The sequence below is a fragment of the Seriola dumerili genome, unplaced genomic scaffold, assembly GCF_002260705.1.
Source record: "Seriola dumerili isolate Sdu_G_001 unplaced genomic scaffold, Sdu_1.0 BDQW01001124.1, whole genome shotgun sequence".
Lineage (NCBI taxonomy): Eukaryota > Metazoa > Chordata > Actinopteri > Carangiformes > Carangidae > Seriola > Seriola dumerili.
The window spans coordinates 4,013,775-4,037,080 of NW_019175379.1; the positions used below are offsets into that span (position 1 = coordinate 4,013,775).

Here is a 23,306-nt window from a genome sequence, read left to right on the forward strand (position 1 = left end):
TCAATATGGTCAAGAACAATACAAGGATTTGTGCGTTATTGGTTAAAATAGAATTATGAACAAACACAATGTAACTTGGATGACGATCTGACCATATTTTAGGACATATTCATACATAAATGGAGGTAACTCCAAACAGTTCACTTACATCTACCCACCCTGATAGCAATTGCTACAAGAGATCTATTGTCCTTTGCCCACAGAGTTGAGCCTAATTATCTTAATCTAATAACATTTTTGTAAAACTGTCCCTGTGTGTTAGTGATTTAAGATATAAATAGTTTTGGGCATGGGAAAAAAAAAATCTAGATATGATAATGGAGATGTGCCTACACTTCTATGTTAAAGTAGCCAGATACTCATGGCAGAGAAGCAATGGGAGAATCGATGGCATGGTAGAAATAAATTTAAACTACAGTCCTTGTAAAACTGTCAGAACATCATGGTTATGAGCCAGGGAAGATGCTGACAGCAATAAAAAGACAGCAGCGACACCCAATAGTCTGAGATATATACACACATCCCATCAGACACTTCTTTTTGCCCCCCCCCCCCCCCCCAAAAAATCTCGGCCATCTCTGTTTTAAGTATAGGATTTTTTTTATTCTCTGCTGTGGCTTAAGACATCCGTAAGTAAACTCTGTGGGGGTTTTAAGGCTAAAGTTGTAATTTGGCACTCCTAGCTTACACAGGATAATAGTAAGACTGACTTATCTGCCCCAGTGCCACTGCAATCAGCCCTGACAAGCCATGCTGTTTGTGGAAGTCTCAGAGGCTATAAGTAGGGGGAGGGAGGCTGCTGTCTCCTGCACTCCTAAGTCACTTAATCCTGAGCTGCTGCACTGCTTCAAAATAATTGACTGATTCTATGCCATATGAAAAGCATTTGGAGATGAGATCCTGGGACCTTTGTCAGGACAATCTTAAAGGAAAGTCTTTTGCTTTTAAAATGATTGTAGCTGTAACAGGATAAAAGTTTGCTAGAGACCAGAAGGGCAGGATGTTACTGACAGATCTTTTAAGGACTTATCAAGTACCATCACAGAGGCCTATAAAAAGGTAACATTTTTCTTTTCAAGACAGATAAACTGACTCAAATGGACCACAAGTCTTGGCAATTAATGATTGTCGTGTAATATATCAATGCCTAATTGTGGTAACATATTCACTCCAGAGCGTAAACAAGATTTCCATTCAGTGACCTGCAGAGTGTAGTAGTAGATTTCCTTAGTATTTATGGCTGGTTTGCAGGTTAATGCCAGTGCTTAAAAATTGGGTTATGTAACAGTTTCATGCTTTGGTCCTACTTTTTATGTGTACTAATATTTGAGTAACTTTTTGGCATAACACAAATTCTTTATATTTTCCCATAGAAACTGTTTATTGCTAATTTCTTTACCAAAATAGGATAATTATCCACTGTGCACATCTAAGGTAATGTAGCTTTACAAAAACAACCTTCAAATTGCATTTTGTTTATGGCGATGCTGGCAGTGTACTCTGATGAGAGGCAACAGAAGCAAAGAGGAAAAGTCGAGTGTTCAGTTTTTATTTCCCCCCAAAGTTGCTTCCAAAAGATTTTACATAGAACTTCTGAACACTTGTCTATCCCAAAAACACTTGTGGATGAAAAAATGTATGCATATGTGAGAGAGATATAAGCATGTGAATGTTTTGCATTCATAATGTCTGTTTACAGTGCTGTTCCAGTTCAATATTCTTTTTTTGATTGATTTTTGTTTTCTCTCGTCCTCTCCTGCTCATACACATTGGGAAAATATCGATTACCTTTCGTTTTTGGAAAAAAGTTGCTCTGCTTATACTGAAAGCTCACTTTCTTATTTTAAGGTCATGCATAACATCCCTACCCAAGACTGGCATGGTAGCTATGTAACTACTTGGATTCTCTTGATGTCTTATGAACAAGTCTGTTATCCAAGGCTCAAGAGCACCTGAGATCTGTAAATTTTTGCTTACAATCAAACTGATTTCATTTGATGTATTTGTATTAATGTATAAGTTATTCATCTTTAGAGCTGCCCTATAAAAACACTGATGATTTGAATTATGAGTCATTTAGTGAGAATTATTGTGGTTAGCTTTATTTTTTTGCAAATCAGTAGTACATTTCATATTAAAAGCACAAGAAAATAGCTAAAATGTTTTAGTTGTTCAACAGGTGTAAATATAAGACTGAAAACCTGGTGAGAGAGCAGGTAATAAAGTCAATCCTTATCTATTTATAGCTTTCTTAGCTGCTATTTATCTTTGAGGCCTCTGGATCTATACAAAGTGTTTCATTTAGTTTTTGGGTTGGTTTTTGCTTTACCTTACAGTGCAATTAAACAAAAAAAAGACGACATCATTTAGAAAGGTGTGATGCTTCCAACACTGAAGTCTTGCTGAAATTCTGTGTCAGTTTTATCAAAACTTGACTGTGTCAGCAAAGATAAAATCTATTTCAAGAGTGTTAAATTAAATGCATCACTGCCAACTGTAATTGCAACAGCCAAATCACTACTAATTAGCACTGGCCATTAAAAACATAATTCACATTACTAACAAGATGCGGTAATTTTTGTCAGTTCTGACAGCATACAAAATGCAAGACAACCACTGGAGGAGGAAAGGAGGAGGTACAACCACTGATGATGCACTGTGTAGTCAGAGTACCCGAGTTACGGATCAACTAATTTGTCTATTAACTGGTGACGTTCACCTGAATGCACCAGTGGTTGCTTGTAGTGACTGCAGGTGTTTGGAAACAAGATGATAACATTTAGCTGTCCTTGTGAATGTCTTACAGTTTGCTTTTTCATTAGAATTTTAAAATGGTCATATGAGTCACTAAACCTATATCAACTCCATCAACCAACTCCACAAATAATTATGTATGCTATTTGATACTAATCTATTTCACCGTTAAACCGGTATAACCAATACAACCTTACAAGAATACAATACATCTTTGTGCTTGCACACAACATATAAGTTTCACTGTCTCTGTGCTAGCCCATGTCCAATAATATGGTAGACTGTATATATCAATGGTGGACAAAATTGAAAATATAGATTTCAGCACAGTGCAATCCAATAAAATATTGCCTCATCCTACTAATACATGTTCCAAAAAAACCTCTCTGACACAGTTACTATGAAAAAATGAATACGACAACCTTAACAGAGATTACATTTACTGCACACCTGTTTTAGTGGTTTGTATTAAGGTTTTATCTGTGTTACTCTTTCTAGAGTTATTTTTGTGAACATTTTCAGTGCCATACTGAAACACAAATGAAGCTTTGGATGACATTTGTGCAACACATTATGTACTCTAAAAATTTTCCTGTCATATTGATTTGTAAACTTCTTTTAAAAGTAGTCATCAAATCATAGATTATTTCAAATTATAGATTACCCAAACATATATCTAACCCTTCTCTTCTGATATTGCATGTCATCATATGAAGGATAGGTAAATCTTTGTATTGTGCACTTAATTATAGAGGAAAGGAAACACTAAAAATGTATCTTTATATGCTCTCTGGTCTATTTTGGATTTATGAGAAAGCAACATTTTTTTTCTTCTGTGGCATGAGTGGAAAATTTGCATCGTCTGCATTTCCACTTGTTTTGGTGGCATAGTATGACTAGAAAATAAAGAATGAATTAATTTAGACTTAATTAATTTAGACTCACATATCCAATGTATGCATCCTAATTTGAGAAAAGAAACTGTAACTAAAAAACAAGTTGTACAGCAATATTATTCATAATGATATCTCACTCACACACACACACTTTATAAAAATATTCATGCAACAGTTTATATATTCTTGCCTTAACAGATTCTTGATGAAGCAAGTTGAGGTGGCAGACACAACGTGAAGGGAATGTTAGGAAACCTACAGTCACAACTGGAGGCTGTTACTTATACTACTTAGTTAATTATCCTCTTTGCACCCTGAGGTGCGAATAAGGTCATGACAAGATTCTGCATGGTCTTTAGCGCTGCTACTGGTCCCTACTGCTGGCATTAGTATGGGAACAACTGCTCTAGGGCCTTGCTCAAGGGCAATTGAACTGCAGTGGTTTAGAAGAGTGATTATTTCATTTTTCACACAGTCGCAATCTCTTGAGAGTCTCTACTAAGATTCCTCTGTGGAAGATGACACTGCTGGTTAAAGTGAATCAATTACTTTTAAAATAGTACAATGGGGGTATTAATACCACAATGGACCTCAACTATAAACAAAGACAAAGCAGTTTGGCAAGAATATTTGAAAAAGGTTTTATGCCACTTATTAACAGTTCAAATTTATTGCGAGGCTGGTGTTCTCAGTGAAAAATAGTGAGATGTCACTACCAATACCCAGAGCCATTAAGAGTAAACAAACAGATAAAAACGATTAGCTTTAGATTTTTTTGACTGTCCTCCTCTGCAGTTTTAAAAAATGTCTCACTTGAGACAACAGAACCATAAGAACATGAGCACCAACATTTCACATTCATTATATGCCTTCATGTAGAAAAACTTCTGACAATCTCCGGTTGACAACAGTCGCATCATTGCAGATTAGCAATTAAAGCCCGGAGGGCTTAGGAGGGTTAATGTAACGACCCCGTGCACTCACAATTAGATAATGCTGAGGCCTTTCCTATGCTGAGCAGTGTTTATCTGCAAGAAAAATCTGCCATTAGTGGTGAGGCTATATATCAAGCCAAGCTGCTTCCCTCACTCTCTGTTAAACTCTCCGCTGAGTTCAGCAGCTATTCCCCAGCATTTCTGTCTAACTTCACGGCACCCTCCATCTGAAAATAATGTTCAGAAATTTCTGTTTGACATATTTTCTCTAGAATTATAGTAATGTGGCAATTCAGAATCTACATAAAAAGATACTGTTCTTGTTATTTTGATGCATGATTAATATTCTAATGACCACTTACTACCAGGGATGTGTAATCAAAAGCAACACATCTCTCAGGCTTGCCATGACTAACAATGCAGGGACGTTCTGACAAGATGCTACAAAACAAAGCATACAGTGCATCACTGGGATGTAAGTGGATAAAATTTGAAACAAACAGGAAAAAAGAAAAGAACATTTGTACACTTGTATTTTCCATATGAACCGTCTAATAATTTATACTGACTTTATCCTGTGATAGCACAATGCACATAAAGGCTTTGATTTATGAGTAAAAGAGGAGCGTGTTGTGTGTATTAAAAGGATAGAGACAGATAGAGAAGGTACAGAGGGACTGGATAGAAACCAAGGGAGCTGAGAGAGACTACACAGAGCATTTGTTTAAAGTCCTATCCTTTGCAATCTAATTGATGAGGGATTGGACCCACATATGGGTAACGTCAACTCTAGTTTCTCAGTGTACTGAAAAAACATCTTTGCACGTCAGTGGGACTTTATTGTGTTCCTTCCCATAGAAAGCATCAGACACAACCATGTTTTCTTTTCATACATGGGAACATGATAACAAGGAAATGTGTGAGTCCCTCTCAAAAGGGGAATAAATAAATTACACACTTTGCAAGAAAATGCAGTAAGGGAATCTGTTCCAATAAAAAAAAAAAAAAAAAAAAAAAAACCATACCTCTAGCATAAAGTGTTCAGAAAGCAAACATCATAACCATAACAGCACAACATTCACTGATGGTTAAAAAGAAACCCAATCAGCTTATTTAGAGTCACACTTAGGACCTACACAAGGAAAGAAAAGTTTCTCAGTACCCTTACAGAGCATGTGATGGCATGCAGCGACATGCTCCAATGCCTCGTTCCTTAGACTTGCCGACTAAAGGTCGCTCATTTAAATAAAAGTCAATAAACCACTTTTCCTAGAAAGGGCAGCCCTGTTTCTCCCACAACTTGTTTATTCCCTTGCTTCCTGCCTGACAAGGAATGACCATCCCTCTTTTCATTGATGGCTCTTGCTCTCAGTCCCACCCCACACCTGGCTGAGATTTATTACTGATGTGGAGCCCTCAATTTAATCTTTCAATGAGGACCTATCAGAAGGACATAAAAACCTTTTCAACAAGACTTATGCACCAGGCCCAACAAAGAGATTCCATTATCTGACCATATGAAATTTACCAGCCTCACTGGTGATAGCGTGTTCCACATTGTTAAATATGGTTCAATTTAAATGCTCTGGAATTTAGCTATAAAATGCTTGAAAACCTGAAGAGGCCCATATAAAAGCAGCAAACCTGTTTACACGCCATGATGATGATAGCCATTGTTGTAAAATACTTCAGTGGGACTAAGTGCAAGCCAGGAGCTAATTAACATCGTCTCTAAAAATCACATGCTTCATAACTTCATTGCTTTGCACTGTATGCAGAGGTCTATTCAGTGACCTATAGCTAAGCAAGGCTACTATATGCAGAGCCTGAGCAAAGTGCCTAACAATAATCGTGTTCCATGACATCCATAAAGCATGTCCAATGCAGTACCTGATTGCCTGACACAACAATACTGCATTCATTGAGACAGGGCACACCAGTGCATACAGTATATCAGCAAATAGATGACCCTACATTCTAGTGTTAATACAGATGTTTTATGAATGGAATTATACACAGAGATATGCATATATGTTTGAATGTAAATAAATTAACTGTAGTACATGAGCAGCTTTTGTAAAACGTGTATAAAACACTCTCCTTTTAGACGCTCATACATGATCTTATCCTGAAATTCATCTAGAAATGTGTTGCCTAACTAATTCACTGTCAAGTGCGAAGTAATTTGAAGGGATTGCACTCCTGAAGATTATGCATGAGGTGTGCCAGTGATTCAGTTGCTTGTTAGAACATATTAAGAGGTTGAAGGCATTTACAGTTGTAATGTATTTTGATGATGAATGTTGCAAGAAATTCTGAAAAGAACATCTGAAATAAAAGCTAATGATGTCATTCATCTGACCTGCCAAAGTAATATATTTCATATATTTTGTCCTCATGGGTAATGGACTTTTCTCCTGAATTGCCTGGATCATATTTCCAAATGGCGTGCTAATGTCCCAATCGGTATCACTTACAACCATGGTCAACATTTTCCATTTGAATCTTGACATTGATGGGGAATATTGTTGTGATTCTGGGTAGAAAATTGCATTCTGTATGTTGTATCAATATCACTGTATTGTTTAATCAAGTGTGATATGAGAAAAGGGAATCAAGCCTTAACCCCAGTCTCTAAGATCAATAACAATCATGTACATTAATGTGATATGTCAAAAATCATTCTTACACTATGTTATTTGCCATGCAAAACATAACATGAAAACACGTATTTTACATAACTTTTATTAACAAAGCTGCTACATAGTGAATCTTAGTAGTTCACACAATCATTGACCTAAGTAACAGTTGTATCAACCAGAGTGAATGTAGCTGTTTGGTTCTCATGAATGCCTGTTTACGACTGCAAGTGAGAGGTACGGAGCACTGCACTATTACAGCTCTGGAGGTGAATATAACTCAATGGCTTCTATTTGTTGTCACACACCCTAGGCTATATCTGTCAATCTATTCCATTTTGTCCTTTCTCCGTCTTCTCATGGTTCATTTCTCTCCTTCTCTTATTTGGACACACACACACACACATACACACTAGGACTGAACAATTAATCAAAATATTATGAAAATCGCAATATGGCCAAGCACAATATCCAAATCACAGGAGCTGCAACGTTTTGATAAAAAGGTAAAATGTGTCACAACTTACCATTGTAACTCCAGCATTGTGGTGCTACCAAGACGCCCCGGCCTACAAATCATATTCTCCAGATGTAAGGGAACATGGTTGTTTGATACAGACCCCATCCAAAGTCACATCATCATTTTCACTTTTTTTTTTTTTTTGTGAAAATGAAATGCAAAATTTACCTTTTCCACTACAATTGTGACTCTATCGCAAAATAATTACAATATGATTTTTTTGCATATCATTCAGCCCTAAGACACACACACATACATCGTTTCAGTAGTCTCCTGAGTGTATGTGTGCATTTTTACCTCCATCCCTATTACCTGACTGAAGCGTGACACAACGCAGATAGCAAGCTCCAAGCTGTCAGCAGCAAAGAAATGGCTCGCAAGCCAATATCGATCAGCTATAATAAGCTTGCAGCATTTGACAGTGTTTTCTTTCCATCAGCAACTCACCAGTACACTGACTACCTCCCAAAACCTTCACAACCAGCAGTCATGATGTGGAATGACATGGCACTGGCCTGACAATGCACAAACTTGGAGCCACCTACAATATACCAACATGCTGCCAGTCTGTCATCACACTACTGGGTTGGTAGGACAGTGGCTGAATAGTTGTTGGATTGAAAGGTAGTTTCAGACCTAATAATTAATAGCAGCATAAAAATATATTCAAGACAGCAGTAGGCCCGGAATGCATACAAAACACAGATGGATACTGAATGGATTTAAACTAATTAACAACCACATTATGAATTCTTAGAAAAGATACAACATATATTATATTTAATATGGAGCAGAACCTATATCTACACAAAATATAATAAAGCTACAATAAGACAAGTTAGGGGCATGTTTATATTGTAAAGCAGTAAATATCAATACCAAACACATTAAATTACTCTAACCCTTTTCAGAATGTTTACTGATTTGTAAATGTACTTGCTGGTGCAGGGTTGCTGGGCCATTCAAGGAACAATGTCGGCTTGCTATCAGCAAAGAGTTGTGGCTTCCATATGCATTCCTGAGAGGAGCTGCACATAATCCTGGTTGCAGAAATCCAATTACAGCATTTTCTACAGAGGTTGGTTACATTCTCCTCTGAAATCACTCAAATTAATCAATATGCGAGTTTACTGCATTGCCAAAGAGGGACCATGTGCTGCAAATCCTGTAAGTAAAAAGGGACAACCCCCCTCTCCGAGTCGAGAATTCCCTGTAAAGCACAACCACTATCCTAAGTATGTGGTTATTCCATAGCCACTGAGATGAGCTCCCGTTTTCCCCATTTGTACCAGTAGTTGAGCAGCTTTAGTCAATAGAAGTATTTTGCACTGATGATTAATAGGAGATGAATAATGGGCTTGCCGATATTTGTTTTGACAGCACTGCTGATGCACTGCACCATGACACCGCTGACACACTAGCTGGCCATCTACATTGCCTCAACTGTTGCAGACAGGGCAAGATGGCCTAATGGTTAGAAAGAACATTGTGGAAATTATAAGTCACAGCTTTGAAACCATACAATATCTAATTTGTGTACATAAAAAGCCATACATCCTGGCAAAATGAGGTTCAGAAAGACTCTGAACCACTTCATGAAACCTGACATCCATTTGACAAAAGCATCAACTAACTGACAAAAATGTTTGACAATCCTTCTTGGCATCTTAAAAAAAAAAAAGAAAAAAATAACACTGAGCAATCATCTGAGAAAATCGTGAATGCAAAACATATTTACTCCAACAGATGGTATAAGTTTGGATGGTAACAAGAATCTTATTTCAGTTCCTCACACTACCTGTTTCTTTTTATAGCTGTCATGTCTACTGGTACCCTGAGCAGAGCATCTTGCTAATTATGCTTATCATGAAAAATGGAGTGGTAAGACATCTTCACCATAATATGGGTGCATATCATCATGCTGTCTCTACGAGCCAGCTCTCAGTCACTCTGCATATACTTTATGCTAACCAGATGTATGTTTACATTTTTGAATTTACATAAGGTTATCACCAATGCCATCATTTGAATTCTGCATGCATAGACTGTTTTGTTGATTTATGTGTTATGAATTGGAAATAACTGTTACAAGAAAGGCCTTTTTTCCCCTCTCTTTAGTAAAATAATTTATTTTCTTTTGGCATACTGTTAAGACGGTTGTGGCTGTGATTGTGCCTCTTGTCTACTGAGCCCAATGGGTGTTTTGTAGTTTAAAAGAAGCCTCTGCCTCCCTATTAACAAATCTTTTTTATATAATTGATTACCATTGTTAGAGTAATGGAATTTTTAATTAATATCAGTCAACTTCCATTTATAATTAATGATGCTATGTGCCTATTCTTTTTACATTTGCATTTCATCTTTAATTGTGCACTTCTGAATCGATTTGCAGGTGCCCCTCCTGGGTGCTTGCATTGAATATACTGCAACTGTGGAAAAATATGCCATTCTTTTCTTATTCTTGTCAGTCAGAGGACAACCAAATGTAAACTCCCCATTAATTCTGAATACAAAGTGATAATCATTCAGTACACAAAATATGATTCTGCCCACAGTGCAGAGATACTAAAGGTCCATCCAGCTTCAGTCAAGAAAAGTACTGTGTTGCCTCGACAGCCTGCCGAATTATCAATATAGTAATTATTATCTATATAATAATAACAAATGCATTTGTGCAGTGTAGTATAAGATGGAAGCTATCAAGCCTAAACAGTCTTATGCAATCCAAAACAACTAGAATAACGCCAAATTTCTGTCTGGAAGATGTTGATTCAGCACTAAAAAGGTATAGACCTCACTGAAAGGTGCTTGTTATTTTGCCCACCAGGAGTGACTGACAAATTAAGAGGAACAGCTTGTAATATAATGTACTTACAATCACAAACTGCAGATCATGAAAAATTCTCAACAAAAATGGGACACTATATTTTCACAACAGTGTTTATTACTGACAATCCGTGTTGGATTGCATAAGACTGGACTCAGGTGTTTATGTTGTTGTGTGGACCCCACTATGTTTTCCATCAGCAATGTGTTTTTGTTGGTTGGGTCTAACTAGTAAGAGATTGAGGACCCTGTTATGACTACACTGTTGCAACAGTCCATCTGCCACTCTGATCTCTGCAGTACGCCACAAGCAAAAGGAGTAACAACTTTCACCATGCCTAATAATGACATTGCTGTTTATTGGTATTGACAATTCATCTGTCTAATGGGACAAAACAGTTTGAACAAGTCTGCAACACTAAGATCTTGAGATAATCTAGCACAATGAGGTCGCATATAATGTGAATGGATTGCAAAAGATTACAGGATTACTAAACTATAGAAAACAAGATGGATAATAAATAAACAATTACGCAAAACAGTTACTCTGGCAGGATTCCCTGCAGTCTGACTAAAACACAGGGTACCGGAATACACAGTGTTTTATTAAAGACTGGCAAACCTGGAAACACAAGTTTCTGGGGAGCACCCGAGGGCAACAAGACTCTTAAACCATACTGCTGAGAGCTAAAAAGAGCCACGAGAAACAGCTCCCTTTCATTTGGCTCAACTTAAAATGTAAATTGTTGGATGATTCTATTTTGTTTAGATTATATAGGCTTATAGCTATAAAAGAAACAAAGACCCATACCAATAGAGTAAGTTTAAGTTTAAACTCATAAGGCTGGTGATTTTGTGCTAATCATCATTGTTCTGCAGCCTAACCTACGGATATGCCAGTTAAATACCATTTCACACAATCACACAATAATATATAACTATAATCATCACTGCTCAAATAAGTGCTTCCCAATTTTTCTGATGGCAGCACTTCAATTAGAGAGGAGGCTCTCTGCTCCGTTCATTTTCCACAAAACTGTAACCATTTCCCAACACAATCACATACAAAAACCACAAAATGTAACTAATCATTGCCAACAACAGTCACAGGTCAACAAAAGCATGACAGGCATCCATGCATATGGACATGGACACATATACACAGGCAAGTACAGTGACCATGATAATGGCACAAACCCAAGCAGCATAGAAAGGAACAGAAAAGAATAGAGATAATAGAATTGTACTTGTAGGTAGACAGAAGACATGTTAGAAGCATGTTGCATCTGTGTTGCTGATAAATCCAGCCCTCAGCAAAACCATCACCCATTTCCAACTTCAAGTTACAATCCCTGCACTACAGCAACTACATTTCACACATCAACAAGTATAATCCAAACAAAAATCACTAAATAGCTTTTACAGCTAGTTAGCTGTTTAAACCCATAAGGTTGAAAACAAAACCCTTGGTGCTAATTAATAACAAATGAGCCATTTTATATTTAGGGTTTACATGACATGTCTCACAATGTTAAATTATTACAACCATTATAGCTAAAAATACTCCCCCAATTTGTCTCATGGCATAGTGTAACACATAAATGTCCATAATTCCCTAAAAATCAACCATCACCAACACCCCCACTCTAGGTGGGACAAAACCAAGACAGGCATGCTCACAGGCAAGTGTGTGGTACAGCGACCAACACCAGTATGTAGTTTTATGGCACGGCGGCCAAGCAGCACAGCACAAAACAGAAAAGAATAAAATAATGTCCTACCTTTTGAAGTCAGAACGCCTCCGAAGTGTGTCAAATCATCTGCCATCTGGTCGATCATTCCATCTGTCTGTAAAACCCTCAAGATATCCTTCTTACATGCACACTAGTATGTACATGCATATGTATTTTTGTTTGTTTTTTTGTTTTTTTGTGTCAAAATACGTGTGTTACAACATGTTATGAAAAATGTTTGGTTCTGTAAGGAAAAATCATACATTGCAATACAAGATTTGAGAACAGAAAACCAGATTCAAGCGCTGATATTCACAAGTTCACATCTTTTTCAATTCAATACCAAACAAATGTCTGTGCACACACATGCACAGCAGCAAATGAGCAGCACAGCAGCAGAAAACACAATAGAATGTCACTTCAATACCAAATACAAGCCTGTGTATATGTGTACCCCCACACATGAGACTGGGCAATATCTTTTTAATGAATTTCCAAATATCAATTAGAATTTTTTTCCCCCCAATTTAGATCATAATATGTCAAGTGTAAACAAAGAATATGGTACATACACATATATACACACATGGTACATATGGTGGTATTGGTATATATAATGTACCAAAATTTATGTTGAATGCAATAAAATAATTCCACTGCTCTGCATTAAAGCTAGAGGCAAAAATATTATATAATTTTGTGAGTTTCTTTTAAACGTTAATTTAATGTAATTATTTGATTTGGAACATGATATGGACATAGAAATTCATTGGAATTAAATAAACTGTAATGATTATTGCCCAGCCCTATTGCACTCTCACTCACACGCAAAAATTGCAACAGGCAAAATGATCAATGGCACGGCGGCCTTTCAACAAGCAAGACAAAATAAAAGCAGAAAAGGGCAAAGCGGTTTGCCAGCGACACTTAATAGGATAAAAATATTATTGTCCTACTTTTCGTAGTCACAGGTAACCCAGGTGCGTTGACAACCCGTCCATGACACCATTGCTGTCCATACCCCTTCTATTTGCATCGGGAAAACGTCTGACATTGTCCACCGAAGTTCAGCTCCCCTGTCAAGTCCTTTCGACGTTCAGCTGGAGAAGAAGCCATTTTGTTCAAGGTATCCGGGTTTTCGACACACAACAGTTCACGTTTAAGTTATTTGTCGTGGTTAATTTGACCTGTCGCAGCGTACAGCACTACATGTAATACTTTGATAGCTCCCATTTCCAATGCGGTCGAAACTCCGCTTCCAGCTGCTTGGCTTTTTCCGACAAGTCTTCGAGGGGGGACTTCCTCTTCTTTCTTTTTTTAAATACTTCAAAGAAAGTCATAAAGGTTTGCATTTGAGTAACTGTACCTCCAAAGCTCTTCAAAACGTCGTCCAAGGCTGTGTATTTTTATCCAGCTAGCATTAATTAACTGATTATCTTCTCTTGCTAACACCTGCGGCTGATCTCGGTGTGGCTTTTGGCTAGCTGCCAACGTCCACTTGCGTAATTAAAATAATTTCTTTTTAAAAATGTAGTCTATTCAACCAAGAAACTTTGCAGCCTAAAATACACGGAGCCGTTCCTGAGTACTGTTTGTTTAAGTTTGTTTTGGCGAAGGTGAGACTCTGAGTGGGTCCACTCATTTCAGTTTTTCTCCCGGAACTACCGTGTGCGAAACAGGATGGCTGCTTAGTTTAGTTCCAATTTACCTGACGCAAGGGCGATAATATCCGTCCTCGTGCCCTCATGCCCTCGTGCCCTCGTTTTCTTCTTGTAGGAGACAAAGTGTTCCACAGCTCACCTGTAACCCTATGTCATTGCACAGATGGGAGGATAAAAAGGCGCTATATGGTCCTACAAATTTTAGCTGATATGTAAATTTAAAGTGCAATTTAAAATCAGCTTTGACTTTCTGTTTGTTTTTTCAGAAAGCTATACTAAAGACAGGCTGTAATAAAAAAAATTAAAAAAAAAAAAAAAAGAAATTTGCCCAAAGCAAGCATTTTTCGTTGTTTTAATTAGAGACACATGAAAAAAAAAAACAGTATCGCAAATGAATTATCATTAAAAAAAATTTTTAAAAAAGAGGTGTCCTGCTGGAGAAAATGAAAAAAGTCAAGCAAGATGGAGATGAAGGTTTCTGATGCCTGACTGATATTGTTGATTCACTGTGTGTCTCTTGAAGCACTTGAAGCATGTTTACTTATTTAGGTTTCCATTCCCAAAGTTTTCTGTGATTGACTGTGAGGGATGATCAATTTCAACTTTAGTTGACCCGTTATTCCCTTGCTCAAGACTAGAAGAGCCTCTTTCATTACATCATGAACTAAAAGAAATCTAAAGGGGGAAAGTTTTCTGTGAATCAATTTAAAAGTTTGATCCACAGCATTTTAGATTTCTAGTCTGCATTTCTATATATCATAATGGACCAACAGGGCCTGTCCCGTGTGAAAGGCTCCTCCAACTAATAATAAGCATGGTTGGCACTAATTATAATGACCTTCAACTGTGAAAATATAAATTCATCAACTGATTCACCAAATTTTTTGACATCACTCAAAAAGTAAGCATATTGCTTTACCTGTCTGCACTTAATAATTACTTACCAACACCACCACTGAATGTACCCAGCACGTTTCTATTTCTGGGTAAGGATAAATAGAGAGTTCAGTTTGTAATCTACTTTGTTTCATTGTCAGATTGTCTAGCTTATGGAGGAGGCGCATGTTGTTGACATTATTCATTCAGACAATATATAATCTACATTTCAGATTTTCTGCACATTGCAGAAAATGTGATGTGATCTAGTTGTCATAGCAAGGGTCACGTCCTAAAAATAATTCATTCATTTGAATAGCAATGAATAATGCACCATGGGTGAGAGCATTATAATGCCATGCTATGTTTGTGTGAACAGGGCAATTTGCACTGAATCACCAATCACGCCTAGTGTGTTTGTGCTTGCATCTGCTCGTCTTGCGTTGTTTTGAACCGCAACCTACAGAGAATTTATAGCTGCATCTCAAATTTACTCTCCTCTCCTTGGCTGGAGGTTCACTGGAAAATTGGCTACGTGCAAATGGCTTCTTGATGTTTGCAAGTTGGGTAAAGAGAGACTTAATTACTCATAAAAAGTCAGTGTTAGTGTGTTAATCCATTCAGTCATTCACTGCTGCACAAATAAGAAAGTGATTACAGGATCGTAATCAGTATTCAGTCCGATGACACCAGTTGGAAAAGGCTAGTTCACCCATCTGAAAGCAGCCAAATAAATAACCAAAGTCCATTTAGTTATAGCAATGTTTGAAATGGGCCCCATGCTCAATTGTAAAGTGTAGAATTAGAGGTATGTCAATGCAATTAATCCATATTGCCCCAAACTAGCAGGTTGACTGCTGTATTGGTGGAAAGTCCATGCTATTGATAAAAAGGCAAAAATCGATGTCTGTACTGTATATGGTGATGATCACATTGCATTAGAGTCCTTAAATATTTAAAATGCTTTGAACAGTATAACTGATCTCTGCAGGGAGGTAAACATAACTATGTCAATAGGCTTTCTGCCAAAAGCCTCAAATGTGTTTGTCTTGTACAAAGACAGCTGCAGTGGCCTTGGATCTATATTAACAAAGATGTTCTCTGACTGGAGTAGTAGTATTTTGTGTGTGTTTAACTGTGCTGAGAGTCATCTGGTCACAGGCCTCCGCTGTCAGGTGAAAGTATTAAAAAGTGTTCCTGTGGAAACTGAGTATTTACCTCTAGTTGTCACATTCTGATCTTTGCCACTATGAGAAAAACTCCTATCTCCTCTTACACATAGCTGAAAGTTTTTGAGTCATGCTTGAATAGAAGTGATTCCAAGATGTTGAAGAGTTATCACTGCAGCATAATTGCACTGAGAGAATACATTATTTATGAGAGATTTAGCCTCATTAATCTGTGAAACGTTCTGAAAGTACGATCATTTTATTTTTCTCATGACTTAGTGTTTTGCACATCTTTGCGGAGACATGAATTTGCTCTTTGATGATGCAGTCAGTTTCCTTGACTGTCTTTGTGAAATAGTGTTCTTTGACAGCTCTTCCCCAGTGCTTTCAATGAATCATTATCTGTGCCAAAGTTTGCACTCAACCTGTCTTTTTCCTATTTTGTCTTGCAGCTGCACACTGACCTCGATAAGGGGGACAGTGCGGTGAAGTACACTCTCTCGGGGGAAGGGGCTGGCTCCATTTTCACAATTGACCAAACAACGGGGGACATCCATGCCTTAAGGAGTCTTGACAGGGAGGAGAAGCCTTACTACACCCTGCGCGCCCAGGCTGTTGACATCAACACCAATAGGCCCCTGGAGCCTGAATCTGAATTTGTAATCAAGGTTCAAGACATCAACGACAATGAACCAAAGTTCCTGGAGGGACCATATACGGCCAGCGTGCCTGAGATGTCACCAGTAGGCAAGTGGCCATCTGAAGTGATTTGTTTTGCCCAGTAAAGATTGAGAAGCCAGTGCTTTCACTAATGAATTGGAATTATTTGCAGTAAAAGCTCTGTTTTCGCCTCCTTAACCAAAGAAGACAAAAGCAGAGTTTCAGGAGCATCACAGGTACAACCAGGGGGCAAAGCTGCTCCTTCCAACCCATTTTGACATGTCAGAGATCCAGTTATTCTTGGTGTACCCCGAGTATATTTCACAGCTCTGTCTTTATACCCCTCCCTCCTCAACCCCCCACCCTCCCCAGGGAGAACAGATCAAGGTAATTCGTGAGAGAATGGTTTCTCTTGTTGTGAATGGCAATGAAGCTCTAAAAACTTTTTAAAAAATCAGCAGTCTCTAGAGTACAAGTAGAAAGGAGGAACAACACAGCCCAGCCCCCATGTGAGCACTTGACATCATAAACTACAACACAAACTGTTTCTGTGGAATCAGAGACGCAGAACAAAGATTAGATTTAAACACCACCCACAGATGATCAGTCAGGTTGCTTGGCAGATAAATAATTAGTTTTGTTTAAGATCACTTGAACATTCTTGTAATTTTTCACGTGAATTTACCTATTTCAAAATGTTATATTCCTGTGATTTAAGATGCATACTTTTGCTTTTATTATTATTCAATTTGATGCTGAGCAGTCTACAAAAGTAATTTTAGACCATCCTTTTCATGTTTAGTTACAATTATTATGTGTGTCACTTCCATAAAGTTGTTGGACTTATGAGACACAAATTATTAAAGAACAGTAAAAATCAAAACACTGGAGGCATGAGATGTCATGACTTTTGGTGCCTAGTATGAGTCACGCCCCAAAAACTTTACATTTACCATGATGCAACTGGATATGATAGACAACAGGCTGCATAAACGCCCACATCTTTACAACTCCAGGCTCCAACTCTGTAACACCAGTTTTCTGTGATGAATTCAAAGCCTTAAGCCCACTAGGATACATTAGACAACTGTTTTCACAGGCTGAGTAGTACTCCTTGTGATAAGCAAAGTTAACTTCATGTGCCTGCTTCTTTTAATAACAGGGGATTAAATTAATCACACACAATTACTTATGGAAGTTATTCATGAAAATAATTCTAGCCAAAATATGATTGCTTTTTAGGAGGATGCTAAATATGAATGTACAGTGTTTTGTTTATGATATTTGTTAAACAACTATTAGTGTAGAAAAAAACATGAAAGAGTATCTAACCTAACTTCTACATTTAAAACACAGTGATCAAGGTCTGAGAAATCAAGCAGAATCACAAAATGTGCACTAACAGGAAAATGAACAATTCTGATTAGTAAACAAAACTAAATGAGTTGTGGGTTTAGACTTAACCTTCACTGATGCACATTACAGCAGATACCATAAAAATTATAAGGAACTCTGATAATTGTCTCCAAATTATGCAGAATGACACCGCTAATGGAAATATCTTTGTTGACAATTCATTTGTGAGTTTTCATCATCCCCACACAGTTTGTGTAAGAAGTTATCTTTACTTCCAGTGCAAAAAAGAACATGCCACGGGAGAGGCAGCCATTGTATAAACATCAAACCAACTAAAGTCTTTATCAATATTTATACCAGCGAGACTTGTGTGATCAATGGGTTCATTAACTATTACACCCCTCTTGTTGTCTTTGACTACAACGTCCCTGTGGATGTTTCTGTGTTAGCGGGGGTAAAACAAAAATGAAAAGAGAGAGTTGCTGAACATAAATATGCAATAATGGTTGGTAATGAAGACTAATCTATGGCCAAACATTAAAAAATTACTGGTGGCATAATCAAGAGACTCCCCTGGAGTTGTTAGCAACGAGCTTATCCCTGATTAATATAGAAAAAGTGACAAAAAATACTGAAGAGAGTTGCCTGAGAGGAATTTGTTCATTTCACTCCTTGTCTACAAACTTACATTTTCATTTATTAATACCATATTTTCCCTCTGTTACATGTACCTCTGCAGAAGTCCTTTCCCAATCAGATGAGTCCTATTATTGCAACATTGCAATTATTCTATCTTTATCTTCATATTTAAATATAAAATGTGTTTTGTATTTCAACTGTAGTCAGAAAAATAAGTGTACATTGTGTTAGGTTGATTGGCTTCCTCTGGATTGTATTGTAACATTAATAAACTGTCAAATGTTGTAATGTAAAGAATATTCAATGAAGCCACACATATAGTCTACACTTTGAAAAACTACTGTCTGCATATTCCTCCTGTGTTTACCAGCAGTGACCTCTGAAGACATTCCTTCCAGCTAGCCCTTACTCACACACCTGAATTACCATAATTAAACGAACAGAATTTATATTAATATATTTTTCAACTTGTTCATAATCTCATGCCGAAGTAGAGGCTGTCACCTCTGTTGCCAGGGAATGTGTAGGTGTCACCCGGGCATGAAGGTTTTTAAACTTGCACTACATCTGAGCTCTTACTGCTTTGGATTTTCTCCCCTTGGCTGAACTGAAAATACGTGTTAATGTATTATCTCATCTATTGTATATTCGTGTTGAACACAATGCAGTCCTTCTCTGGTATGTCTAATCAGGAATGTGTGGCTTTGTTAGGGAGGATTGAGACACTAATCTCTCTCACCTAATGTTTTAATTCCATTGTTACCATCTGCTCAGACTGCAAAGCCTATTTGATATACCGCAAGTTCTTTACAGGCGACTGGGAGCTTACCAGAATCCAAAATGACCATGTAAATGCCATCCCTGTGGTCAGTGTCTCCTGTTCATAGTGAGAATTCCACAAATCCTACATTTTACACAGCATGTGTTTAAGCCAGTCAGATGTGGGCATGTGATTGATCCATGGACATATGCACACTGAGCTGTCTGCCTGTGAAGGCATCCATGTCAACCTGCCTGCAAGGATTCTTTCTAAAGAATCTGCCCATCTGCCCACACACCAGGCTTGCTTGTGTCTTACAGTTGTAAAATAGTCAAGCTGACAAGACGTTTTTTGGTCGGATACTCAAACTGGAAACTTTTGATTAAATCTGTTGGACATAAATGGATGGTAAATAAGGACTGTGTTATTTGAATGGTGTTTTCAATGCCAGCTAGTTAAGGGAGATGAGCTTAACCTCCAGCAAGTAATTATTTTGTCACTGTTACTGCAGGAGTTTGGAAGACTGCCATCTTAATACTATTCTTCCCATGGACCTTTGTTTTCTTAATGGTAACATAGTTTAATGAATGTTTGCACAAGAGCATTTTTACCCTTGTGTTTGCTTCTTTTTTTTTTTAATAATAGCCACTTAGTGCTGCTACAAATGTGCAAATCAAAACATACAACAGCAAAATTGAACAACTTCCCAAAACACTCAGTCTCCTCTAGACTCCTCTCCATTGCACTCTATCAGGGACTTTGACTGTGATTCATCATTCAATAGTGTCAGGTGGGTTCATTCAGGAATCTGATGAACCTCAAACAGTTTGGATTTCAGTCCCACAGGGAAACAAATTAAGTCAATGTTAATAAGTCTTCCCACTATTTTCCACAGGGACATATGTGACGCAAGTGACAGCCACAGACGCGGATGACCCTACCTATGGAAACAGTGCTAGAGTGGTCTACAGCATCCTCCATGGCCAGCCATACTTCTCTGTTGACCCTAAAACAGGTAAAATACTTATCCTTCTTTCTGTTGAGTATCTATATGACAAAATAGTGATTTTTGCCAATGCAAAGTTCATAAACAAATTTATATTTTACTTTAAATGTGTGAGTCAGACATGTCAGGAAATAAGTGCCTCTGTTTTATGTGCACCTGGCAATTGCAGCGAGGCAATCTTGCAGTGAAATAAGGTTATCTAGACCATTAGTCTTGAATGATATGAATGATTGAGTGTCTTCTAAACACTGGTCCAGTGGTACCATACATCAGGGCAATAAAACAGGCCCAGGAATTGACCTTTGGGACATAAAAGGACACATGCTCCCCAAAAAAGAAATATTTATTTGACAGGTATTAAATAAAGGGTCAATTCAAGCATTCACCATTATTGGTGGGTAAAATGGATGATAGAGAGAGAAAGAGTCACAATATCTGTTTCAGAGAGAGCAAGATAAGAAAATCAAACATGATTTATTTCTGTTACAGTAGCTCTAAATGGGGCAGGTGCTCACTCGGTGGAATTGCAGAATGTCATCACTTTTTGCAACATATCAAAATGTTAGGTAAACCCATAAGCTGACAGTCTCAGCAACAGGAAATACACTGCTATCTCTAAACCACCAGTGACTTTCTGAACCTGTGCTGCAAGGATACTGGGTAGTCAGTGTTGTGTACAGTTAGTCAGCAAACTGCTATAGCAGGTGGCTTAACTGAATTGCAAAAAAAAACAAATAACACAACAACAACTGATGCTGAAACATCAACAGTCTTAGTTATTTTTCATTTTATTTATACCTGCACTTTGCTGGATCGGGCGGACAGTGTCAGAGGCAGTAAAAAGGTTGCAGAGTGGCAGCAAGGGGGTTGTGGCACATGACTCCTCTAAATCTAAAAAACCTTCATACCACCAGCGTTTGCTGGCAGTGGGCCGCTGTTGGCTTACTATGTGGTACAGTTCAAAGCATATGAAAATAGGTTCATACATATCACACGGGCAGATTCTGTGGAATCTGCTGCTGATTATGCTGCTAACAGAGCACATCCTGTGACTGTATTTCAAACTGATGCTGGAAAAAATCTAACTGTTAAAGTAAATGTTTGCCCTGCTGGGCCTGCATCTATCTCCAAACGCACATCAACAAGTTGAACAAACACTGGGAGGGAAAAGGTGAGCAGGGGAGGGGGACGATAACAACATAGGTAATTCACCATGCATGTCACGGGAATTATCCCTGTCAGAGACAGACACCCCTCCCTCTCCAAAAAAAAAAAAAAAAGACAGAAATTTCGTGTTTGATTTTGGAATCATGTATGTTAGGAGTCTGAGACATCCTCACATCCTCACCATAATAAATGGAATAACACGAGGGATAAAGTGCAGACCCACCTATACTGCCTGCTTCCTTTTAGCCTGCCAACCTCCCACTGACCTAGCAATTAATCTGCAGTACAAACGCTCTCTGATCTCAGGGTCTCTGATCCTCAAGTGAATCATCATATGGCTTCACAAGAGTTCCCCATTGAATGTCAAGTGTCTCCAGTTTGTGAAACGACCTCTATTTCAGTCTTGGTCAGGGGCACATGTGCAGCTTCTTCCTGGGGAGCAAACTCCTTGGGTGGAAATATATTGTGCATTTTGAAGTAAATTGTGCATTTGGCATCAAACATATTTCAGGGGATTTTATGTGTACCACTTTTTCCCTTTTGTCTTTTTATCTCACTATCTCTGTCTCTCACTATCTCTTCTTCTTCCTCTATTTCTCAGTTTTTTATTATCTGTATTTCTCATCAATCTTGCCATACACCAGGGGTTATAAAGACAGCCTTGCCCAATATGGACAGAGAGGTGAAGGAACAGTACCAGGTATTAATCCAGGCCAAGGACATGGGGGGCCAGCTAGGGGGCCTGGCTGGGACCACCACCGTCAACATCACCCTCAGCGATGTCAACGATAACCCACCCAGGTTCTCTAAAAGTGAGTGCCTTTTGTAGATTGATACACAAAACCGACTTTCTTCTTTGGAAAACAGTAATAATGCAGATGACCTTACACAGGTTGATATATTTTATGATAACAAAATAAACACTGTGCAATTACAACAGGGCAGGGGGCATTCATCACATCTACTCTTTGTAATTGGTTTTCATTATTTGTCATTATGCTTTGTCGTAAGCAAAGGTCTGTTTATTTAGCATGATTGCATCTACAGCTACTACTCCTGGCAAATGAACCAGGATTTGTGTTATTTCACTCTAGGGGCATCTTTCTATATTTAGATCAGGCTTGAGCGTGATGGTGCTGCACCAGGGATTGAGTCAGTGTATTTAAACACTGTCTTTTATCCGGTATTTTATATAAGCTGCTAAACCAGATTAATTTGATTGTACTATTCACCAGGTCATGTAAAAAGCCAAGCTGGAATATATAACTGTATACTCATTGATCTGTAAAAGCTTTTCTACATATAGGCATAAATACTAAACTGTCTGCAAAATGTATCCTCCTCCAAAACAGCATGTGTATGACAGGAAAGCAAAACCACTGTGCTGTACTGATGCAGTCTCTTCAGGTATTTTGAGGTGACACTGAGTGGTCTCCTCTGAATGTAAATTCAGGCAGTCAGACGGTCAAGCTCCTTTGGCTGTGTGGAAAAGATGATATTTCCATAATGCTGTCACAGCACAGAGGTGTGGGCCAAGTATGGCGCCTCCTCTGCCCTGTCCCAAATCCTCTCTTTGTCTTCTTCTCTTTTCTGTCTGTAGAAGGCTTACAGGTAAAAAAAAAAAATTTGTTCTTGCTTTACTGCTAGACCTCATTAGATGTTTTAATGTACATATTATATTGCTGCTTGAATCCACCCCACATCTGTCG

At 38.0% G+C, this 23,306-nt stretch overlaps 1 protein-coding gene across 1 annotated transcript in view; it reads left to right on the plus strand.

Annotated features, from left to right (window-relative positions):
- LOC111237822 (cadherin-12-like) overlaps window positions 1–23,306 on the plus strand; it is a 90,357-nt gene that overhangs the window by 32,254 nt on the left and 34,797 nt on the right. Inside the window, exons 3-5 of the mRNA XM_022767081.1 lie at window positions 16,462–16,756; window positions 20,320–20,439; window positions 22,242–22,409. Coding sequence (XP_022622802.1) covers window positions 16,462–16,756; window positions 20,320–20,439; window positions 22,242–22,409 — 583 coding nt within the window. The remainder of the gene's footprint in view (window positions 1–16,461; window positions 16,757–20,319; window positions 20,440–22,241; window positions 22,410–23,306) is intronic.